Consider the following 19,587-nt stretch of genomic DNA (forward strand, 5'->3'; position numbering starts at 1 on the left):
GCGAGACTCCGTCTCAAAAAAAAAAAAAAAAAAAAGAAATCCACTGGCAGAGGTATCTAAACCAATCAGCATTTACACATAATAAATATTTCAATTTATCTGCAATCAGGATTTACATACACATAGGCTGAAATGTTTCCTGGGGTATCAAGTATTCCAATATTACTGTAGTATATTATACTACGAAAATGCTTTTTACTTATTCCATTCTCTCATCCCTGCATCAGTTTCTCCTATAGGAGAAAAGTGACAGGATAATTTTCCAACTCTTCGCAGACATCAACTACATCTAGTATATACAGACACCAAAGAGGAAAAAGAAATCCAACACAGGCCAGGTGTGGTGGCTCATGCCTATAATCCCAGCACTTTTAGGAGGCTGAGGCAGGAGGATCACTCAAGGCCAGGAGTTCAAGACCAGCCTGGGCAACATAGTGAGGCCTCACCCCTACTAAAAAATTTTAAAACATAGCTAGGCATGGCAGCACGCTCTTGTAGTCCCAGCTACCTGGGAGGGTGAGGAGGAGAATGTAAAGTGAGTCACAACGTTTTTTGTTTCCCAGGGCATACAAAAGTTATGTTTACACTACACTATAGCCTATTAAGTGTACAATAGCATTATGACAATAAAAACAATGTACCTACTTTAAAAAAATAATTGCTAACAAATAACAATCTGCTGAGCCTTTAGAAAGTCATAATCTTTTAGGTGGTGGTAACAGGTCTTTGCCTCAATGTTGATGGCTAGTGACTGATCAGGGTGATGAGTACTAAAGGCTGGGGTGGTGGTGGCAATTTCTTAAAATAAGACAACAATGAAGTTTGCCTCATCGATTGACTATTCCTTTAACAAAAGATTTCTCTGCGGCATGCAATGTTTTTGATAGCATTCTAACTGCAGAATTTTCAAAATGGGAGTCAGTCCTCTCAAATTTTGCTGCTGCTGTATCAACTAAGTTTATGTAATATTCTATATTATTCTGTAATCTTAAAAATGTGCACAGTATCTTTACCAAGAGTAGATTCCATCTCAAGAAACCACTTTCACCAGGCGTGGTGGCTCACACCTACAATCCCAGCACTTCCGGAGGCCAAGAGGGACGGATCACAAGGTCAGGAGCTACAGATCATCCTTGCCAACACGGTGAAACCCCATTTCTACTAAAAATACAAAAAATTAGCTGGGTGTGGTGGCACATGCCTTAGTCCCAGCTACTCGGGAGGCCAAGGCAGGAGAACTGTTGATCCCAGGAGGCAGAAGTTGCAGTGGGCTGAGATTGCACCACTGCACTCCAGAGTGGGCAGCAGAGCAAGACTGTCTCAAAAAAAAAAAAAAGCACTTTCTTTGCTCATAAGAAGCAACTCCTCCGGCCGGGCGCGGTGGCTCAAGCCTGTAATCCCAGCACTTTGGGAGGCCGAGACGGGTGGATCACGAGGTCAGGAGATCGAGACCATCCTGGCTAACACGGTGAAACCCCGTCTCTACTAAAAATACAAAAACTAGCCGGGCGAGGTGGCGGGCGCCTGTAGTCCCAGCTACTCAGGAGGCTGAGGCAGGAGAATGGCGTAAACCGGGAGGCGGAGCTTGCAGTGAGCTGAGATCTGGCCACTGCACTCCAGTCCGGGCGACAGAGTGAGACTCCGCCTCAAAAAAAAAAAAAAAAAAAAAAAAAAAAGAAGCAACTCCTCATCCATTCAAGTTTGAGTGTAAGATGCTGCAGTAATTCAGTCACAAGTTCATACTCCACTTCTAATTCTAGTTCTCTAATTTCCACCACATTTGTAACATTTGTAGTTCCTTCCTCCACTGAAGTCCCGAACCCCTCAAAGTTATCCATGGGGATTGGAATCAACTTTCTCTAAACTCCTATTCATGTTAATATTTGAACCTCCTCCCGTAAATCACAAATGATTTTTCTCCCCCCAGTCAGCCTTGACGTGAAACTCAACGAATGTTCTTAATGTCATCTAGAATGGTGAATCTTTTCCAAAAGGTTTTCAATTTACTTTATCCAGATCTATCTGAGGAATGACTATGACAGCTATAGTCATATGAAAGGTATTTCTTTTTTTTTTTTTGAGACGGAGTCTTGTTCTGTCGCCCAGGCTGGAGTGCAGTGGCCAGATCTCAGCTCACTGCAAGCTCCGCCTCCCGGGTTCACGCCATTCTCCTGCCTCAGCCTCCGGAGTAGCTGAGACTACAGGCGCCCGCCACCTCGCCTGGCTAGTTTTTTGTATTTTTAGTAGAGACGGGGTTTCACCGTGTTAGCCAGGATGGTCTTGATCTCCTGACCTCGTGATCCGCCCGTCTCGGCCTCCCAAAGTGCTGGGATTACAGGCTTGAGCCACCGCGCCCGGCCAGGTATTTCTTAAATAATGAGACTGGAAAGTCAAAATGCCTCCTTGATCCATGAGCTGCAGAATGGACATTGTATTATTAAGCATGAGAACAACATGAATCTCCATGCACATCTCATTAGAGCTCTTGGGTGACCAGATGCAGTATCAACGAGCAGTGCTATTTCAAAAAGCATCTTTTTGTCCCCAAACAAGAGGTCTCAACAACACGGGCTTAAAATGTTCAGTAAACCGGCCGGGCGCGGTGGCTCAAGCCTGTAATCCCAGCACTTTGGGAGGCCGAGACGGGTGGATCGCGAGGTCAGGAGATAGAGACCATCCTGGCTAACACGGCGAAACCCCGTCTCTACTAAAAAATAGAAAAAACTAGCCGGGCGAGTTGGCGGGCGCCTGTAGTCCCAGCTACTCGGGAGGCTGAGGCAGGAGAATGGCGTAAACCCGGGAGGCGGAGCTTGCAGTGAGCTGAGATCCGGCCACTGCACTCCAGCCTGGGCGACAGAGCGAGACTCCGTCTCAAAAAAAAAAAAAAAAAAAAAAAAATGTTCAGTAAACCACGCTGTAAATAAATGTGCCATCATCCAGGTTTTGTTGTTCCAATTACACAGCACAGGCAGAGTAGATTTAGCATAATTCTTAGGAGCCCTAGGATCTTTGAAATGGTAAATAAGCATTGGCTTCAACTTACAGTCACCAGTTGCATTAACCCCTAATAAGAGTTAGCCTATCCTTTGAAGCCAGGCATTGACATCTCTTCTCTGGCTATCAAAATCCTAGATGGCATCTTCTTCCAACAGGAGACTACATTTCATCGGAAAATATGTTGTGCAGCGTAGTCATCTGATATAGTTTAGATGTCTGTCCCCTCCAAATCCTATGTTGAAATGTGATCCCCAATGTTGGGAGTGGGGTCGAATGGGAAGTTTTCGGGTCATGGGGGCAGATTCCTCATGAATGGCTTGGTATCCTCCCCAGGGTAATGGCCTCAAGTGATATTTGGTTGTTTAAAAGTCTGGGACCTCTGTGCTCTTGCTCCCTTCTCTCTCCATGTGACTGATATGCCTGCTCCCACTCTGCCTTCTGCCATGAGTAAAAACTTCCTGAGACCACACTAAAAGCCAAGCAGATGCTGGTGCCATGCCCACACAGCTTGCAGAACCATGAGCCAAATAAGCCTCTCTTCTTTATAAATTACCCAGTCTCGGGTATTCTTTTACAGAATGTAAAATGGACTAATACACCACCTTCGTCAGTGCTCTTAGCTAAATCTTCTGGATAACTTATTGCAGCTCCTACATCAGCACTTGTTGCTTCACCTTGCCCTTTTATGTTATAGAGACAGATTCTTTCCTTAAACCTCATGAATAAATCTCTGCTGGCTTCCAACTTTTCTCCTGCAGCTTTCTCATCTCTCTCAGCCTTCACAGAATTCAAGGCAGTTAGGGCTTGCCCTGGATTACGCTTTGGCTTAAGGGAACGTTGTAGTTAGTTTGGTCGTCTACCCAAACCACTCAAACTTTCTACACATCAGCAACTGGTTGCTTTGTTTTCCTATTATGCTTTGTGTGTTAACTAGAGCAGCACTTTTAATTTCCATCAATAACTTTTCCTTTGCATTCACAAGTTGGCTAACTGGTACAAGAGGCCTAGCTTCAGGCCTGTCTCAGCCGTCCACATGCCTTCCTCACTAAACTTAAGTACTTACAGCTTTTGGATAAAAGACGGGGAACTCTAATTTTCACTGGAACACTCAGAGGCCATTGTAAGGTTATTAATTAGCCTAATTTCAATATTGTCAGAGAATAGGAAGGCCCAGAAAGAGGGAGAGAAAAGGGGAGTAGCCAGTCGGTGGAGCAGCCGGAACACACACAACATTTACTGATTAAGTTCATCATCTTACATGGCTGTGGCTTGTGGCATCCCAGAACAATTACAATAGTAATACCAAAGAGCACTGATTACCATGATAGATACAGAATTTAAAAGTTTGAAATACTGCAAGAATTACCAAAATGTAACAGATACAAGGTGAGCACGTGCTGGTGGAAAAATGGCACTGACCAATTTTCTTGACATGGGATTGCTACAAACTCAATTTGTAAAAAATGCAGTATGTGCAAAGTGCAATAAAATATATATTTATAAAATTAATATTTAGTAAACAATTAAATTTATTTAGGACTGCCATGTTAGCTTTCCAGAATCTGACACTACTTCAACAGCAGATATATAGTCATGCACCACGTAAGAACAGTCAGCTAGCCTGGTGCAGTGGCTCACGCCTGTAATCCCAGCACTTTGGGAGGCTGAGGTGGGCAGATCATGAGGTCAGCAGATCGAGACCATCCTGGCTAACATGCTGAAATCCTGTCTTTACTAAAAATACAAAAACATTAGCTGGTAGCCGGGCATGGTGAGGGGCGCCTGTAGTCCCAGCTACTCGGGAGGCTGAGGCAGGAGAACGGCATGAATCCGGGAGGCGGAGCTTGCAGTGAGCCAAGATCACATCACTGCACTCCAGTCTGGGAAATAGAGCAAGACTCCGTCTCAAAAAAAAAAAAAGAAAAAAAAAAAAAAAACAGTCAACTACAGAACACATATGCAACAGTGGTCCCATAAGATTATGAGACACTGAAAAATCTGTATCACCTAGTGACATCATAGTCACCTAACGCCTTAGTGCAATGTATTACTCAGGAGTCTGCAGTCATGCTGATGTAAATAAATCCAGTGTTGCCAGTCAAATAAAACTAGAGCACATACATTTATGTACTCTATATACTATACTTGGTAATGATTAATAAATGACTATGTAACTGTTTTATGTATTTACTATACCTTTTATCACTAGAGTATACTATCCTTTCACTTACATTAAAAAAAAAAAAAAAATTGGCTCCCAGGTGGTGGCTCACACCTGTAATCCCAGCACTTTGAGAGGCCAACGCAGGCGGCTCACTTGAGGCCAGTTCAAGACCAGCCTAAGCAACACAGTTAGACCTCGTCTCTACAAAAAAAAATTTAAAAATTAGCTGGGCATGGTGGCACATGCCTATAGTCCCAACTACTTGGGAGGCTGAGGTGGGAGGATCGCTTGAGCCTGGAAGGTTGAGGTTGCAGTGAGCCATGATTGCGCCACTGTACTCCTGGGTAACAGAACGAGACCTTGTCTTTAAAAAAAAAAAAAAGTCAACTGTAAACAGCCTCAGGTAAGTCCTTCTGGAAGTATTCCAGAAGAAGGCATTGTTATCATAGGAGATGACAGCTCCATGCATGTTACTGCCTCTGAAGAGTATCCACTGGGACAAGATGTGGGGGCAGAAGGCCGTGATATTGATGATACTGACTTTACGTGGGGCTAAGTTAATGTGTGCATGTCTTAATTGTAAACAAAAGTTTTAAAAGTTAAGAAAAAAAGGCCGGGCGCGGTGGCTCAAGCCTGTAATCCCAGCACTTTGGGAGGCCGAGACGGGCGGATCACGAGGTCAGGAGATCGAGACCATCCTGGCTAACATGGTGAAACCCCGTCTCTACTAAAAAATACAAAAAACTAGCCGGGCGAGGTGGCGGGCGCCTGTAGTCCCAGCTACTCGGGAGGCTAAGGCAGGAGAATGGCGTGAACCCGGGAGGCGGAGCTTGCAGTGAGCTGAGATCCGGCCACTGCACTCCAGCCTGGGCGACAGAGCGAGACTCCGTCTCAAAAAAAAAAAAAAAAAAAAAAAAAAAAGAAAAAAAACAGTACTACAGAAAAAAGCTTAGAGAATAAGGACATTAAAAATATTTTTGTTCAGCTATATAATCTGTTTATGTTTTACGCTAACTGTTTTAACAAGAGTAAAAAAGTTTTTTACATTTCAAAAATTTATAAGTAAGTTACAGTAAGCGAAGGTTTATTGTTGAAGAAAAATCCTTTAGTAAATTATAACCTAAGTGAACAGTGTTTATATAAAGTTTACAGTACTGTACAATACTGTTTTTAGGCCTTCAGATTCACTGACACTCACTCATTGACTCACCCACAGCAGCTTACAGTCCTGTAAGCTTCATTTAGGATTAAGTATCCTAAACAAGCATACCATTTTTTATCTTTTATATCATATGTACCTTTTCTATGCTTATATATGTTTAGATACACAAATATTCACTCTTATAATTGCCTACAGTATTCAACACAGTAACAGGCTGTGCAGGTTTGTAACCTAGGAATAGGCTACAGCCTAGGTAAGAGTAGGCTAAGTTAGTGTGAGTATACACTATGATATTTGCAGTGACAAAACTGCCTAACAATGTATTTCTCAGAATGTATCCCCATAGTTAAGCAACACATAACTGTTTTGAGAATGCACTGTCAAATTTAAGTGTAATGCCTCACAGAGTAAATATGAACTGCAATTTCTCTGTAATATCTAGTAAGATCTATATTCATCGTATTGGGGATTTTAATAAGATGGGTGAGTCACATAAATCACTCTTATGTGACTACAGGTATTAGTAAGTAGACAAAGGTCAAGGCAGACTATAAGAAATGTCTGGCTAACATGGTGAAATCCTGTCTCTACCAAAAAGTACAAAAAATTAGCCAGGCGTGGTGGCGGGTGCCTGTAATCCCGGCTACTCAGGAGGCTGAGGCAGGAGAAATGCTTGAATCCGGGAGGCGGAGGTTGCACGGGAGGTGGAGGTTGCAGTGAGCTGAGATGGCGCCACTGCACTCCAGCCTAGACAACAGAGCAAGACTCCACCTCAGAAAACAAAACAAAAACAAAAAAAAACAAGAACTGACCGGGACTTACAAGGTTTAAGATAGCAGGATTCAGATCTAAGACAAGTACGAGGCAGAAAAATGCTATCAAGTTTCTGAAGGAGGCCAGGCACGGTGGCTCACACCTGTAATCCTAAGCACTGTGGGAGGCCAAGGCAGGCAGATGGCTTCTGCTCAGGAGTCCAGTCTGGGCAAAATGGCGAAACCCCATCTCTACTAAAAAAAAAAAAAAAAAAAAAAAAAAATTAGCCAGGCCTGGTGGTCTACACCTGTAGTCCCAGCTACTTGGGGGGCTGAGGTGGGAGGATCACTTGAGCCAGGAGGTGGAGGTTGCAGTGAGCTGACATTTTGCCACTGCACTTCAGCCTGTGTAACAGAGTGAGACCTTGGCTCAAAAAAAGAAAATAAAAAAAAATTTTTTAAGTTTTTGAAGTAGGTATCAAATTGCTGCCCACAATTTGCTTCTAAATATATCAGGTGAGCTGGGGATAGGAAGGTAGAGAAATAGATGTGGGAAGAGTAAACAAGATCAGCCATGACTTGATTATTGTTGAAGCTCAGTGATGGGGAGCTGAGGGCAGCGGGTCAGCAGGGAGGGGGTTGTCATTGTACTATCCTCTTTATTTCTCTAGGTTGAAAAATTTTCCATAATAAAGTTTAGAAGTTATGCACAAACGTGTGCATAATACACATGTAACAGAAAATCTTCCTTATACATTTAATAATATAATGAATAAAATCAGTGTGACTTGACCTTGGCATAAATTCAACCTGCTACTTCCATGAAAATACAAATACACACAAACTGTACAGAGAATGAGAAACTCCACGTCTTTCACCCCTAAATTCTTCAAGTTAGTTAATCCTTACAAATATGCTCATTAGTGGTCGGGCGCGGTGGCTCAAGCCTGTAATCCCAGCACTTTGGGAGGCCGAGACGGGCGGATCACGAGGTCAGGAGATCGAGACCATCCTGGTTAACACGGTGAAACCCCGTCTCTACTAAAAAATACAAAAAAACTAGCCGGGCGAGGTGGCGGGCGCTTGTAGTCCCAGCCACTCGGGAGGCTGAGGCAGGAGAATGGCGTAAACCCGGGAGGCGGAGCTTGCAGTGAGCTGAGATCCGGCCACTGCACTCCAGCCTGGGCGACAGAGTGAGACTCCGTCTCAAAAAAAAAAAAAAAAAAAAAAAAAAACAAAACAACAAATATGCTCATTAGGATAGAACAGATAGTTTCTATAACCATCTTAGAAAAGACAGTCACTGTAGATATACTAGAACTCTCTAACCAAAAGGAAACAAATCTCATAACCAGGAAACAGAGAGGGAAAAAAACAGAAAAAGAAAAGCCAGAGTCCCTTTCACCAGCCAGAAAAGAAAGTAACACAGAGGCAGTCAGCTTAGAGATCTACCAGATAAAACCTCAAGATGGCTGCTGGTAATTTATTTAAAAGCAATCTTGAAAAGTACAGATATTAAAACTTTAGTTACTCTAATAAAAGTAAGTGGACATTCAAAGAATACATCTAGTTGAACATTACTAAGAAAAATTAGATTTGCCATTTCTCTAAAATAAAAACCATTCTTTCAGGGCCATTTCATTATCACTATTTTTTACTATGGACAGATCAGGCAGGGAGATGTTGCTAAGCACACCAAAATTAACAGCACATATATCCAAATCAATTATTTATTTGAGACTTTAACACAGGACTACAAAAAGTTTGTAATTATGTATTTCAAAACATGTAGTGAAAGAAAAAATATTTATACTGAAAGAAACATACACAGAGATAAGTTGGGCTTCATCAAAATCTAAAACTTGTGCTTTAAAGGATAGGATTGGCTTTGCACTGTGTCTCACACTGGTAATCCCAGCACTTTGGGAGGCCGAGGCGGGTGGATTATCCGAGGTCAGGACTTTGAGACCAGCCTGGTCAACATGGTGAAACCCCGTCTCTACTAAAAATACAAAAAATTGGCCAGGTACAGGGGCACACGCCTGTAATCCCAGCTACTTGGGAGGCTGAGGAAGAAGAATCACTTGAACCTAGCAGGCAGAGGTTGCAGTGAGCCAAGATCCAAGATGGCGCCACTGCACTCCAGCCTGGTGACAGAGTGAGACTCTGTCTCAAAACAAAAACAAAAACAAAAACAAAAGGGCCAGGCGCAGTGGCTCAAGCCTGTAATCCCAGCACTTTGGGAGGCTGAGGTGGGCGGATCACGAGGTCAGAAGATTGAAACCATCCTGGCTAACATGGTGAAATCCCATCTCTACTAAAAACATAAAAAATTAGCCGGGCACAGTGGCGGGCGCCTGTAGTTCCAGCTACTTGGGAGGCTGAGGCAGGAGAATGGCAAGAACCCAGGAGGCGGAGTTTGCAGTGAGCCAAGACAGCAGCCTGGGCAACAGAGCAAGATTCCATCTCAAAAAATGAATGAATGAATAAATAAATAAATAAAACGCTGATAAAAAAAAGATACCCAATTTGAACCTGATTATCATCCTCCTCCCACACGGTTTACGTACTGCCTGATTAGATTTACCATAACTAGGTAATATATTCAAAATCAGGGCATGAAAACCTATCATTCATGACAAAATATCCACATTTTACTTACCTTCTGTATTACTGACTGCTGGCTCAGGTGTGATTCTCCCATCAGTAATATTAGAGCTCTCCTCATCAGCATATATCAGATGGTCCTCTTTATTTTCCGGCCAGCGTGGAACCTCACTTGTGTCTGCTGAACAGCTGCATACATCTTCATTCTTGTTGAAGTATCTTTGTAGCCACCCTGGCACAATATTCTTAACAGACTCTGTAACCCTGCTAAGAATGCCCTATTGGGAGAAAAAATGTATTATGACAGTTTCAGAAACTTATCTTTTTAAAGTAAGTACCTACTTACTGAAAGCCAGGCCAAGCAAAACACAAAGGTGTCCAACAAGTTTGCTAAAATTCAGTTACTACAGTTACTGCTAACATAATGGTTTTTACAAATTCTACAGATGTGAAATTCTTTCTTCTATATGCATACATAAGCCAATAATTGTCCCAAATGGCTGTATTATTCTAATTCTTTAAAAAAAACCCCAAAAGGCCATCAAATACGCAATACCGAGCATAGATTTACTAATATGTAATACATGTTTTAATCCCAGAGAAAAGGCATCCATTTTTTTCCCAGTATGTTAAAACAAACACAAACAACACTTTCAATAGCTTTCTCAAGCAATTATTTTACTGTACATTCTTTAAGAAAAATAAAAATTCAGACAAGTAGAAATATGAGAGTTAAAAAAAAAAAAAACAAAAAAACAGGAACTAACACAATCTGGCTGAGTGAGGGGGCTCATGCCTGTAACCCTAGCACTTTGTCGGGCCTGAGGTGGGCAGATCACCTGAGGTCGGGAGTATGAGACCAGCTTCACCAATATGGAGAAACCCCGTCTCTACTAAAAATACAAACAATTAGCTGGGCATGGTAGCACATGCCTATAATCCCAGCTACTCAGAAGGCTGAGGCAGGAGAATCGCTTAAACCTGGGAGACAGAGGTTACAGGGAGCCCAGATTGCACCACGGCACTCTAACCGGGACAACAAGAGCAAAACTCCATCTCCAAAAAAAAAAATTAATCCAACAAAAATAAACTCAAGAAACAACCTTTTCTGATGCTGAAATTTCACTACAGCAAATGTTGACTGAAAATCTCAGTGATTAATTTTATTATGGTAACTTTTTTCGTTGTTGTTGTTGAGACGGAGTTTTGCTCTTGTTGCCCAGGCTGGAGGGCAATGGCGTGATCTCGGCTCACCACAACCTCCGCCTCCTGAGTTCAAGTGATTTTCCTGCCTCAGCCTCCCGAGTACCTGGGACTACAGGCACAATGAGCCACCACACCCAGCTAATTTTGGATTTTTGGTAGAGACGGGGTTTCTCCACGTTGGTCAGGCTGGTCTTGAACTCCCGGCCTCAGGTGATCTGCCCACCTCCGCCTCCCAAAGTGCTGGGATTACAGGCATAAGCCCCCGTGCCCAGCTATTATGGTAACTTTTAAAAGAAGGAAGGGAAAGTAATGTGGTATAATAGCTATCAGTATTATTTTTATTGTAGTTTGGCTATGTACCAGATACTATTCTAAGCAATTTATACATATTATTCAGTTTAATCCTCACCATAACTTTATGAACTAATATTCCCACCTTACGGATAAAAGAGAGATAATGAAGTTAAATAACTTGCCCAAATTACAAACACAACTACCACAGTATATCTAAGATAGAGTAAAAGTATGGGCTTTGGGATTGCCAGGACCTTTGAAGACGTCCGTGTACTTGGATTTACTCTAGGTAAAATAAGAATACCTCTGCCTTCTATTATTTATAGTAATTATAATGAAAATCAAATGAAATAATGTGAAGGCGTGTATCAATTTACAAGGTATAATAGAAACATACTGAAAACTTTTTTACTAACAAGGAAAAAAGCTGGCAATAGACAAACTGCGGTAAGGTAACCAATTTTAGGCAACAATTTCTTTCACAAAGCAGATTTAGTAGGGTGTCAGAGAAAGAGTCAAAGGAAAAAAATGACTCAGTAGATACAGAAAACAATAAAGTCAAGGCAGAATATATAAATCTACCTAGAAGGGAAACTCAAGACAGAGGCCTTAAAATATCCTGCTAACAAAAAAAATGGAAGATACTTCTGATATAGGCACTTGAATAGTAATGTCCTTACTATTTGAAAAGGTATAGGTAACAACTGAGAAGCATGTTATTATTTTTCCATGTATTGTGCAAATTTTCAACAGATCTACAAGTAAGCTCTCTATCAAACACATGAAGCCAAGTTCTAGAACACTAACTACTGAACAACATAAATTCACTGTTCCCTTTTTCTTTGCTAATATTACAGTATTAGTTACTATGGAAAGAAAGACTATATACCTATATCCAATATTTAATATTTGTAAAAACACACCTAATACCAGTTATTTATCCCATTTCCATACTTCAAGACTTGAAAGTGTTTACAAACTATAATACAGTTAAAGACAGACTTAACGCTGGGCGCGGTGGCTCATGCCTATAATCTCAGCACTTTTGAGAGGCTGAGGCAGGTGGATCACTTGCAGTCAGGAGTTCGAGACCAGCCTGACCAACATGGTGAAATCCCATCTCTACTAAAAATACAAAAAGTTAGCTGGGCGTGGTGCCAGGTACTTGTAATCCCAGTTACCAGAGAGGCTGAGGCAGGAGAATTGCTTGAACCTGGGAGGTAGAGGTTGCAGTGAGCCAAGATTGGGCCACTGCACCCCAGCCTGGGCGACAGAGCAAGACTCCAGCTCAGAAAAAAACAAAAAAAGACTTAAAAACAAAGACATACTTGATATAGGTGACAGGCTAGCTAATGCACTACAGCAAGAATTTTTTTTTTTTTCCAGAGACCTGTGTCACACCAGATAAGAGTGCAATAGCACGTGATCATGGCCCACTACAGCCTCAAACTCCTGGGCTCAAGTAATCTTCTCGTCTCAGCCTTCCAAGTAGCTAGGACTACAGGCCAACTACCACATCCAGCTATAGCAATTACAGAATTTAAGGCAGATTTTAAAAATTTTTGTGGACTTCCAGTACGGTGTTTAGCTACTAAAAGTATCAGAGATTCCTGTGATCCCTATCCATCTAAGGCAAGTATAGAACAACTTTAAATTGGCGTCACACTCACTCATAGATCCCTTATGTGGCAGCATCAGGTATCTTCAAAAATAATTAGAAGACAAAACTGTTCAAAGTGGATATAATAAAGCTCATTCACTAAAATACATGAACTTTGCTTATAGACATATTTTCTATACTAAAATTTAACCAACTTATCTAGTCTCAGCCCAGAAAAGCTTAATACGGGAACAGCGAGACAGAGACATTACTAGTGGCACAGAGAATGACAGCATGAAGAGTAAAAAGGAATGCAGATTATATTAGCTGGAAGTGTGGCACAGGCCTGCAGTCTTAGCTACTTGGGAGGCTGAGACAGGAGAATCACTTGAGCCTAGGAATTCAAGGTTGCAGTGAGCTATGATTGTACCACTGCACTCCAGCCTGGGTGACAGAAACCCTGTCTCTAAAAACAAAGACAAAAAGAAAGGAGGGAGGAAGGGAAGAAGGAAGGAAAATAAAAAAACTGACATGGAACCAGAATGAAAGAACCAACATCCTTGCATTTCAAGACCCAAATACACCTTTGTAGGTTAAATGACCCTAAGTCATTAAGAAAAAGTTAAATTAAGCTTAATATAATTGAGTAGTCCTCAAAGTGTGATCCCTTTTTAGCAGTATTATCAGCATCATCCCAGGTCCTTCTCCAGTCCTACTAAAGGATAAACTCCAGAGGTAGATCCCACCTGTTTTATCAAGCCCTCTGAAGTGATTCTAATATTGGAAATCAGATACATTTCAGGAAATTAAGATACATTTTAGAGAAGCCCCTCCAAAACAGATGAATAAAATTGTACATTCTTGAAAGGCTTAATCTTCAGTTATCTAGAAAAAATATACATGTGGAGCACTAGTCGGATAATATTTAAGATTATAATGAAAATATTCTAAAGTGAATCAAACAAATCTTACAGACCATTTTAGACTGTGCTAAATACACAGAGTTCATAAAACTGTGTTCCCAGTGTTTCCCAAACTTTAGCCATGATTTTCACCTGTACTGTTTTCCTCTGAATCCACTCACTTGGATTTAAAGTTTTTCTTTAAATCTACTCACTTTTCTTAAAATTTAGCTTTTTCCTACACACACACACACACTTATAAAATCACAGATTTGACACTGTGCTAGTATCCACTTGTCCTTTTCTCAGCCCATTCTTGATAGGCTGTTTCTATGGACTGCACTACCAACTGGTTTCTGGTAAGACTGCCCCATGAAAGATATTAGACAACACTAGATATTAGAGAATGGGAGTAAAAGGAGGTCTTTCTTCTGTGCTCCTCCCTGCTTAAATCTTGTTCCATCTCCAAAACTACCATTCCAGCACCCCTCCACTCCAGTTACAGCATTTCTTCCCTTTATTCCTCCAGTCCTAAAGAAGGTAGTAGCGTTCTGCTGTTGGTCTCTGGGTATCCTGCTATCCTGTATTCATTCCATTAACCACCAGCATATCTCTAAGTAGACCCTTCTTAAAGATATTTCCTTTGAGGCCAGGCACAATGGCTCATGCCTGTAATCCCAGGACTTTGGGAGGCCGAGGCGGGCAGATCACTTGAGGTCAGGAGCTGAGACCAGCATGGCAAACATGGTGAAACCCCAGTTCTACTAAAAATAAAAAAATTAGCCGGGTGTGGTGGCACACTCCTGTAATCCCAGCCACTAGGAAGGCTGAGGCAGAAAAATCGCTTGAACCCAGGAGGCAGAGGTTGCACTGAGCTGAGATCGTGCCACTGCACTCCAGCCCGTAATCCCAGCACTCCCAAATTGTGCGACCACCGCGCCGGGCCTAATACTTCTCCAGTAGAAATCTGCATGGCCTCTTTACTTTTTCAGGTCTTTGCTTATATAATGGGATACTCATCTCATTTTGCTTCCCAGCCTTATTTTTTATTAAAAATTTTCTTCTGTATTTTTTCAAAATTGGGTATCCCATTCCACCAACTTTATTGAGAGCAATGAATCACCATATTACATGTTTACGTGTTACATATTATGTTTACTTGTTTGCTTGTCTCCCTAACTTAGAATATAAGCTCCACGAGGGCAGGAACTTGTTCACTGCTGTATCCTGTGTATTTAATGCTTGACATGTGGTATGTGATCAATGTATTGATTGAATGGGAAGAGTAATGTTTGCCTTTACTTCCATGAGTTAGTATAGATTCTAAAATATTCACCAGGATAAAGACCCTTTTCTGGTCCATTTATGTATTGTTTTACAGAGATGAAGGTTGGGAAAAAGAAATAAAGGATAGGAGCTGCGTGCGGTGGCTCACGCCCATAATCCCAGCATTTTGGGAGGCCGACGCGGGGCGGATCACCTGAGGTCAAGAGTTCAAGACCAGCCTGGCCAACATGGTGAAACCCTGTCTCTATAAAAATACAAAATTTAGCTGGGCGTGATGGTGGTGCCTGTAATCCCAGCTACTCGGGAGGCTGAGGGGGAAGAATTGCTTGAACCTGGGAGGCGGAGGTTGCAGTAAGCCACTGCACTCCAGCCTGGGCGATAGAGCGAGACTCCATCTCATCAAAAAAAAAAAAAAGAAAAAAAGAGAAATAAAGGATGGGGCTGGGGCCACAGTGGCTCACTACTGTAATCCCAGCACTTTGGGAGGCTGAAGTGGGAGAATCATGAGGCCAGAAGTTCAAGACCAGCCTGGCCAACATAGTGAAACCCCGTCTCTACTAAAAATACAAAAAAACATTAACCAGGCATGGTGGCGGGCACCTGTAGACCCAGCTACTTAGAAGGCTGAGGCAGGAGAACCGCTTGAACCTGGGAGGCAGAGGTTGCAGTGAGCCGAGTTCACGCCACTGCACTCCAGCCTGAGCAACAAAGCGAGACTCTGTCTCAAGGAAAAAAAAAAAAAAGAGAGAGAAGTTTTATGGACTGAACAAACAAAAAGGTGTTAAGACCCAAATACAGGCGTGTCCTCGGAACATGCAATTCAAGCTTCTGGTAACCTTATCAATAAATGCAAAATCTAATGAAACTTAAAATAGCTTTAAATCTTGCAAAATTCCCTTTAAATTGTGTGCATACTCATGTGTGACAATCTGTGTAATCTTCAGTTTTGTAGTTTATATATCTAGTCACTTATAAAAGGACTAAACCAGTGGTTTTCAAAGTGTAGTTCTCAGATCAGCAGCATTGGTGTAGCCTATGAGCTGGTTAGAAAGGCAAATTTATTTTAATAAGCTCTTGCAGTTGATTCTTCTGCAAATTAATGTTTGAGAACCACTGTACTAAAACCATCAAAAACGCAGTGACCTGTTATTCTAATTAAGGCCTTGGTAAACATAACCACCATTATAAGCTTAACTACAACAGAATCTTACCTAAAAGACCACCCTATTTTAATGATTATCTTATTGTCTACCAAACACATATTTATAAACATCTTTTAAATATCAACTCTGAAAAATCAATGAGAGGTTAACATAAAAGCTTACCTTCGAGTTGATTTTATTTCCACTGTTAAAGATTTACACAGAATCTGTGTTTATGATACACAGCCAACTACCAGACATTAGAAATTTTTTAAAAACTACTAGGGAAAAGAAATCTTATGCACAGTATAGGAAAGGAAACTTATCAAGAGATAAGGGGGTCCAGGCGCAGTGGCTCACGCCTGTAATCCCAGCACTTTGGGAGGCCAAGGTCGGCGGATCATGAGGTCAGGAGATCGAGACCATCCTGGCTAACACAGTGAAACCCCATCTCTACTAAAAACATAAAAAATTATCCGGGCATGGTGGTGGGCGCCTGTAGTCCCAGCTACTCGCGGGGCTGAGGCGGGACAGTGGCGTGAACCGAGGAGGTGGAGCTTGCAGAGAGCTGAGATTGTGCCACTGCACTCCAGCCTGGGCAACAGAGACTCCATCTCAAAAAAAAAAAACAAAAACAAAACAAAAAAAAATGAAGATTTAAAAACAAAATAGTAAAACCAAAAAAATCCAAGGGAGAAACTGAAGTATGCCAAGTAAAGGTCCACAGTAAGACGTACTCACTCAAGTCTCACTCTACCACATCAATGTCCTGTCTTCTTTCAGAGGCTCCAGCAGTAAGCCTAACTGCTTGATGTAAGTTTTGCTGCAGAAAACTTTCTCTGACCTTCCAAATCTTGGGACAGCCACTCCCTTATATGTACCAGTGGTGCCCTGTAATTCCTACATGAGAGCAGTTTGTCAAAGAGGATGGTGATTACAGTCTGTCCATGGACTCCACTATAGCATCAGTTCTGTGGAAGCAGGCACCAGGTCGACACAGTGAATAGAATCACTGGTGCATGGGTTTAATTTCTCTACAGCGGCACTGCTCAACCAACACCTTATGACCATATGTGACTATTCTGGGGCAAGCTACTTCAGAGGCTCAGGTGTGAGAATCACTTAAGCCTAGCAGTTCAAATCCAGCCTGGGACTGAAGGTCTGTTTTTTTTCTTTTGTTTTTTCTGAGATGGAGTCTTGCTCTGTCACCCAGGCTGGAAAGAAAAGGCATGATCTTGGCTCACTCTAACCTCTGCCTCTCGGGTTCATGCAATTCTCTTGCCTCAGCCTCCTGAGTAGCTGGGATTACAGGCGCCTGCCATCAAGCTTGGCTAATTTTTGTATTTTTAGTAGAGACAGAGTTTCACCATGTTGGCCAGGCTGGTCTCGAACTCCTTACCTTAGGCGATCCACCCGCCTCAGCCTCCCAAAGTGCTGGGATTACAGGCGTGAGCCACTGCACCCGGTCAAAAGTACATTTTCTGAGGTAAGTTTCTTAAAAGAACACTAACAATTCTAGAATTCAAAGGTAAGAAATACATTTACTTGGTATAACAGTTTTATATGTGGCAATTATCTTTTTTGTTGCCACATTAATATCCTTTCCCCCAAAACACAACTTGTGAAGCTATCTAAAAAACAAAGAGAAACTGAAGCATCCTCTGGAAGTATAAATACCACAAAGTCAATTAAAGAAAGAGAAACGTAACAGTAGCTAAGGAAGCAAAATTAATGAAGGACTTAGAAAAATCAACAAAAGTAGGCCGGGCGCGGTGGCTCAAGCCTGTAATCCCAGCACTTTGGGAGGCCGAGACGGGTGGATCACGAGGTCAGGAGATCGAGACCATCCTGGCTAACACGGTGAAACCCTGTCTCTACTAAAAAATACAAAAAACTAGCCGGGCGAGGTGGCGGGCACCTGTAGTCCCAGCTACTCGGGAGGCTGAGGCAGGAGAATGGCGTAAACCCGGGAGGCGGAGCTTGCAGTGAGCTGAGACCCGGCCACTGCACTCCAGCCTGGGTGGCAGAGCGAGACTCCGCCTCAAAAAAAAAAAAAAAGAATCGAAAGTAATGCAAAAACATCCATGGTGAGAAAAATCAACAAAAAATGGCATTAAAATCTTAAAAAAAGGCCAGGCGTGGTGACTTACGCCTGTAATCCCAGCTACTCAGGAGGCTGAGGCAGGAGAATCGCTTGAACCTGGGAGACAGAGGTTACAGTGAGCCAAGATCGCGCCACTGCACTCCAGCCTGGGCTACAGAGCAAGACTCTGTCTCAAAATAAAATAAAATAAAATCTTAAAAAATACTCTCTGTGGCTCTAAAAGCAAAGTCTACACTTCATAAATAATAAACTTAAGTTCAAGGATTAAAGGAGTGAATTTTAGAATGTGAACTGGCTAAATCCACTGGGTATTCTCTCTCCAAGAAAGAATGATTCTTCATTTGGCAAAACATGTCAAAAATGCCACTGAGATTTAGACTAACTAAAAATCCAATCTGGGGATTAGAATTCAATACTACATACACATCAAGAACATTCAATGTATAAGGAACTATGAATACATTAACTTTTCAAATTGTATTTAACCTGAGTTGAAGGATTAATGAGCTGGGCGCAGTGGCTCATGCCTGTAATCCCAGCACTTTGGGAGGCTGAGGCGGACAGACCACCTGAGGTCAGGAGTTCAAGACAAGCCTGGCCAACATGGCGAAACCCTGTCTCCACTAAAAAATACAAAAATTAGCCAGGCGTGGTGGCGGGCACCTGTAATCCCAGCTACTTGACAGACTGAGGGAGGGAGAATTGCTTGAACCCAGGAGGCAGAGATTGCAGTGAGCCAAGATCACATCACTGCACTCCAGCCTGGGCGTCTGAGCGAGACTCTATCTCAAAAAAAAAAAAAAAAAAGAAAAGAAAAAGAAAGAAAGAAAAGGATTAACGAAAAGCAGCTGGGGTGGGGGAAGGCTACTCTACAACACTAAGTCAGAACTCATTTGTAATTAAGGACATTCTTATAAACCTTTTCACATGAATAACCAGAGGTATCTTTTCAATATGGCCAACTCCTTGTCATTCCTATGTATCCTTCCTTCTTCATATACAAAGCTCTTTTCTTCCTATTAGGTTTCTTGACTTCAGGTCTGTTCAACTCCCTTTTCTTCACATTATCCATAGCAGTATTTAGATTATAAAATCTCCTTTCTCAAATAATTTCACTGGATCTTTGTCTATAAATATCAAATACAGTCCATCATCAGTTTTAAGGTTCTGGAATATTATTCTCCTAGGGACTAGGTTTTTAATTCTTTAGCTAGAAAAATATTTTAAACGGCTAGAGGACTAGGACTGATTGGATAGGGTAAACTTCGCTGCTGAATGGCATAGGCTTACAAAATACAACCAATAATGTCTTAGATTTGGATGTTAAATTCAGATTATTGAAACTAGATTCAGGTCCAGGCACAGTGGCT

General features: G+C 41.9%; 1 protein-coding gene across 6 annotated transcripts in view; it reads right to left on the reverse strand.

Annotated features, from left to right (window-relative positions):
• NUP153 (nucleoporin 153) overlaps positions 1-19,587 on the reverse strand; it is a 114,354-nt gene that overhangs the window by 70,440 nt on the left and 24,327 nt on the right. For all 6 annotated transcript variants that reach the window (XM_033216324.1, XM_033216321.1, XM_033216323.1 and 3 more), the window contains one exon: positions 9,738-9,960. Coding sequence is in view for 5 of the 6 variants with exons in the window: in XM_033216321.1 (XP_033072212.1) it covers positions 9,738-9,960 (223 nt within the window). In the remaining variant the exon portion in view is untranslated. The remainder of the gene's footprint in view (positions 1-9,737; positions 9,961-19,587) is intronic.

This window comes from Trachypithecus francoisi, unplaced genomic scaffold, assembly GCF_009764315.1.
Source record: "Trachypithecus francoisi isolate TF-2019V2 unplaced genomic scaffold, Tfra_2.0 Lachesis_group10, whole genome shotgun sequence".
Lineage (NCBI taxonomy): Eukaryota > Metazoa > Chordata > Mammalia > Primates > Cercopithecidae > Trachypithecus > Trachypithecus francoisi.